This window comes from Octopus bimaculoides, chromosome 28, assembly GCF_001194135.2.
Source record: "Octopus bimaculoides isolate UCB-OBI-ISO-001 chromosome 28, ASM119413v2, whole genome shotgun sequence".
Lineage (NCBI taxonomy): Eukaryota > Metazoa > Mollusca > Cephalopoda > Octopoda > Octopodidae > Octopus > Octopus bimaculoides.
The window spans coordinates 12,617,332-12,621,342 of NC_069008.1; the positions used below are offsets into that span (position 1 = coordinate 12,617,332).

At 36.1% G+C, this 4,011-nt stretch overlaps 1 protein-coding gene across 1 annotated transcript; it reads right to left on the bottom strand.

Annotated features, from left to right (window-relative positions):
- Positions 1 to 890: 890 nt before the first annotated feature.
- On the bottom strand, positions 891 to 3,964 carry LOC106870870 (zinc finger protein 271). The gene has a single exon (XM_052977525.1). It carries the CDS (start codon positions 2,807 to 2,809, stop codon positions 1,433 to 1,435), a length of 1,377 nt encoding a protein of 458 aa, XP_052833485.1. The 5' UTR covers positions 2,810 to 3,964; the 3' UTR covers positions 891 to 1,432.
- Positions 3,965 to 4,011: the final 47 nt, after the last annotated feature.

Sequence of the window (4,011 nt, forward strand, 5' to 3'; positions counted from 1 at the left end):
ATGAAATTAACGTGCAAGTAGCTGAGCATGTACCCTTAACGTAGTTCTCAGGGATATTCAGCATGACACAGTGTGACAAGGCTAACCCTTTGAATTACAGGCGCAACAGAAACAGGAAGTAAGAATGAGAGAAAGTTGTGGTGAAAGAGTACAGCAGAGTTCGCCACCATCCCCTGCCGGAGCCTCGTGGAGCTTTAGGTGTTTTCGCTCAATAAACACTCACAACGCCCGGTCTGGGAATCGAAACCGCGATCCTATGACCGCGAGTCCGCAGCCCTAACCACTAGGCCATTGCGCCTCCACACCAGAACGAATTTACATACACCATTTTGACATATCGAGGAAGCGATTACTATTCAGCTTGTTTTCCTGTTTATTACCACTTTGCCTTTTGCTAAGTTAAACTCTCAGATCCCTTGATTCTACACCTGAAATTTCTTCTGTAGATTAGCATAAAGGAGCTTCCACGTGCCATAGATCTTACCACCTCTATTACAGACTGCAGGATTTTGATAAATAAAGGGAGGCTGAGAAATGAATTCTTTCTGCACATTGAATCCATTGCTTCATACATCAGTGACTTTCACCTGACTGTCAGCACCACCATACATGGTTTTGAGGTCTCTCACCTATTATTCATCGACCCCTAGCTTTGACAACAAACACCAGATATGGGATACAAGACTTTTTCCACACCAACATATACTCATTACAAAATAAAATAATTAAGAAAAATAACTAAGAATGGGTAGTAAGATGAATTTGGGCAAATCTTACAGACAACACCACAGTACATGGCTTGGATGGTTCTCACCAGTCATTTGTCTATCCCTAGCTTCTGTAGCAACTGACATATACAAGACAGGGTTGCTGTCAAGTTATATATACAATAAAAAATATATATACAATAAAAAAACCAAGAGTTAAGAAAATAATTCAGTGAGCAGTAGAATGAACTTGGATAATAATGGGAAATAAAGGTATATTAAATGCAATACGAAATAAATTCATCATTTATTGAAACTATCACTAATGACTTGAATTTTCACAGACAGTTACTGTGGTATATGAATACCGACGTTTTGTTAAGTGAATCCTTTGAGGAAAGATCAGCCATAAATATCATACATCGTTTCTCATATGTAGCTAAATTACTTGATCTAGACAAAGATTTACTAGAGATAACAAATTTATATGGCTTCTCTCCTGTATGAATAAATATGAGTGAAGTGAAGTGACCATTTTGAGAGAATAATTTACCACAGATATAATAGAGATATGGCTACTACGTTGTGTGAATGTTTGTGTTTAACGTAAGACTGTGTTGAGTCTGAGAAGGATTCTGAGAGAATGATTTACCACAGGATCTCTTGCATGAATACATTTGTGAATGGTAACATCTCTACTTTGAGAGAATAATTTTCTACAGATATCACTGATATGATTGCTCTCCCATGTGAATTTGTTTGTGTTTAGTTAAATTACCTCTAAAAGAGAATGATTTGCCACAGATATCACAATGATATGGTTTCTCACCTGTGTGAATACGTATGTGTGTTGTTAAGTTACAACTTTCTGAGAATGATTTACCACAAACATCACAGTGATATGGCTTCTCTCCTGTATGAGTTCGTTTGTGTTCAGTTAGGTGATGACTTTGAGAGAATGATTTACCACAGATATTACAATGATATGGTTTCTCTCCTGTATGACTTCGTTTGTGTTCAGTCAAGTGACAATTTTGAGAGAATGATTTACCACAGATATCACACTGATATTGTTTCTCTCCTGTATGAACACGTATGTGTTTAGTTAAGCTGTTACTTGTAGAGAATGATTTACCACAAATATCACAATATGATTTCTCTCCTGTGTGAATGTGTTTGTGTTTATTTAAGTAACACTTTACAGAGAATGATTTGCCACAGATATCACACTGAAATGGTTTTTCTCCTGTATGAATACTTTTGTGTATCACTAACTTACAACTTTCAGAGAATGATTTATAGCATATATTACAGTGATATGGCTTCTCTCCTGTATGACTTCGCTTGTGTATAGTTAAATTACTACTTTGAAAGAATGATTTGCCACAGATATCACAATGATATGGTTTCTCTCCTGTATGAATGCGTTTGTGTTTAGTTAAGTCGTTACCTCCAGAGAATGATTTACTACAAACATCACAATAATATGGTTTCTCTCCTGTATGAATATACTTATGTCTAGTTAAGTAACTCTTTACAGAAAATGATTTGCCACACACATCACAATGATATGGTTTCTCACCTGTGTGAATACGTTTGTGTGTCATTAAGTTACAACTTTTAGAGAATGATTTGTCACATATATCACAGTGATATGGTTTCTCTCCAGAATGAATACGTTTGTGGTCAGTTAAGTGATGATTTTGAGAGAATGATTTGCCACAAATATCACAGTGATATGGATTCTCACCTGTATGAATACGTTTGTGAACAGTTAAATCCCCACTTTGAGAGAATGATTTGCCACAGATATCACAGTGATATGGTTTCTCTCCTGTATGAATACGTCGGTGTTTAATTAAGCTGCTACTCACAGAGAATGATTTACCACATATATCACAGTGATATGGCTTCTCTCCTGTATGAATGCGTTTGTGTGTTTTTAAGTTACCACTTCCAGTGAATGATTTACCACAGATATCACACTGATATGGTTTCTCTCCTGTATGAGTGTATCTGTGTGTTATTAATGTACGACTGTTAGAAAATGATTTCCCACAAGCATCACAGTGGTGTGATGTTTTCCCTTGCTCTTTACTCATGTCACTAGGCAAATCAATTCTTTTGTGTTTTATATTTAAACTTATTCACACAACATTCAACTTCCATTGTTTATCTTTTCTCATGACAATATAGAGATATTTATCTTCTTTACATTTCTATATTTTATTGCTATTAAATATTTCTATTACTATGATTTTTGTCAATATCTTGAACAAGTTGTTAAGTCCTTTTTTAACTCAAATGCAAAGTCATCTTGTTCATATTCCAGACAGTCAACAAAAGAATTATTGCTATCAATCTCAGTTTACAAAATATATTTGCCTGTAAGTTGCCATAGACTTACATAAGGAGAGTTATGGCTTTCCTGTCTGACATTTTCGTTCAGTCTTCAAAAGATGATAGACATTGACGATGTATAGAATTCTTTGGTGCCAATGCCTGAAATACCAGAGAAACAACAGTATAAGATAAAGGGAATATTTAAAATACGACTGGATAAATTCTAGTGTATTTTTAGAGTTAAGCTGTAGGAATAAACATTTACCTGAACAACTGAACTGTACTCTACCTCTTTTGAAGATGTATTATATAATGGTGAAGATATATTATATGTACAGAACAAGAAGCTTGTTTTGAAACTATGTGGGTCTTGTGTTCATTTTCACTGTGTGACATGTTGGATATGTATCTTCTCCTCTAGTCCCAGGTCAACCAAAGTCTTGTGATGTATATTATGGCATACCTTTCTCGCCTACGCTCTAAGAAATAGAGTCTTAATCTCTTGAGTCTTTCCAATAGCTTATATGCTGCATAGAGGCTATCTTCTTCGTGTAGCTTCATTGGATTGCCTCAAGTTCTGAGATTAATTTATATACCACACATACAATGTGGTATCAAAAAGTTTCCAGACTCTGTAGCATGCAAGTAGATGGCAGCACGTGGTTGTATGTGCAGTGAGAGCTAGCGGTGACATTGTTGTGTTTACTTCAGAAGTTGTGAAATTTATGTTTTCATGATCATGTGTGTGTTGTAGTCGGCAATTTTGAAATGGCCAGGAACAATGAGCCAATGTGAAATTTTGCGTTAAGCTTAGTAAGTCTGCTAGAGACACTGACCATGTTTCAGCAAGCTTACGGGAATGAGGCAGTGTTTTGAGTGGCACTAGCAGTTCAAAAGTTGAAGAATGTCCCTGGAAGACGATGAGCAATCTGGAAGCCCTGCCTCGAGAGTCACTCTCAGA

Coding starts and splice junctions, on each gene's coding strand:
- LOC106870870 (XM_052977525.1), bottom strand. CDS start 2,809: ATGAGTAAAGAGCAAGGGAAAACATCACACCACTGTGATGCTTGTGGG.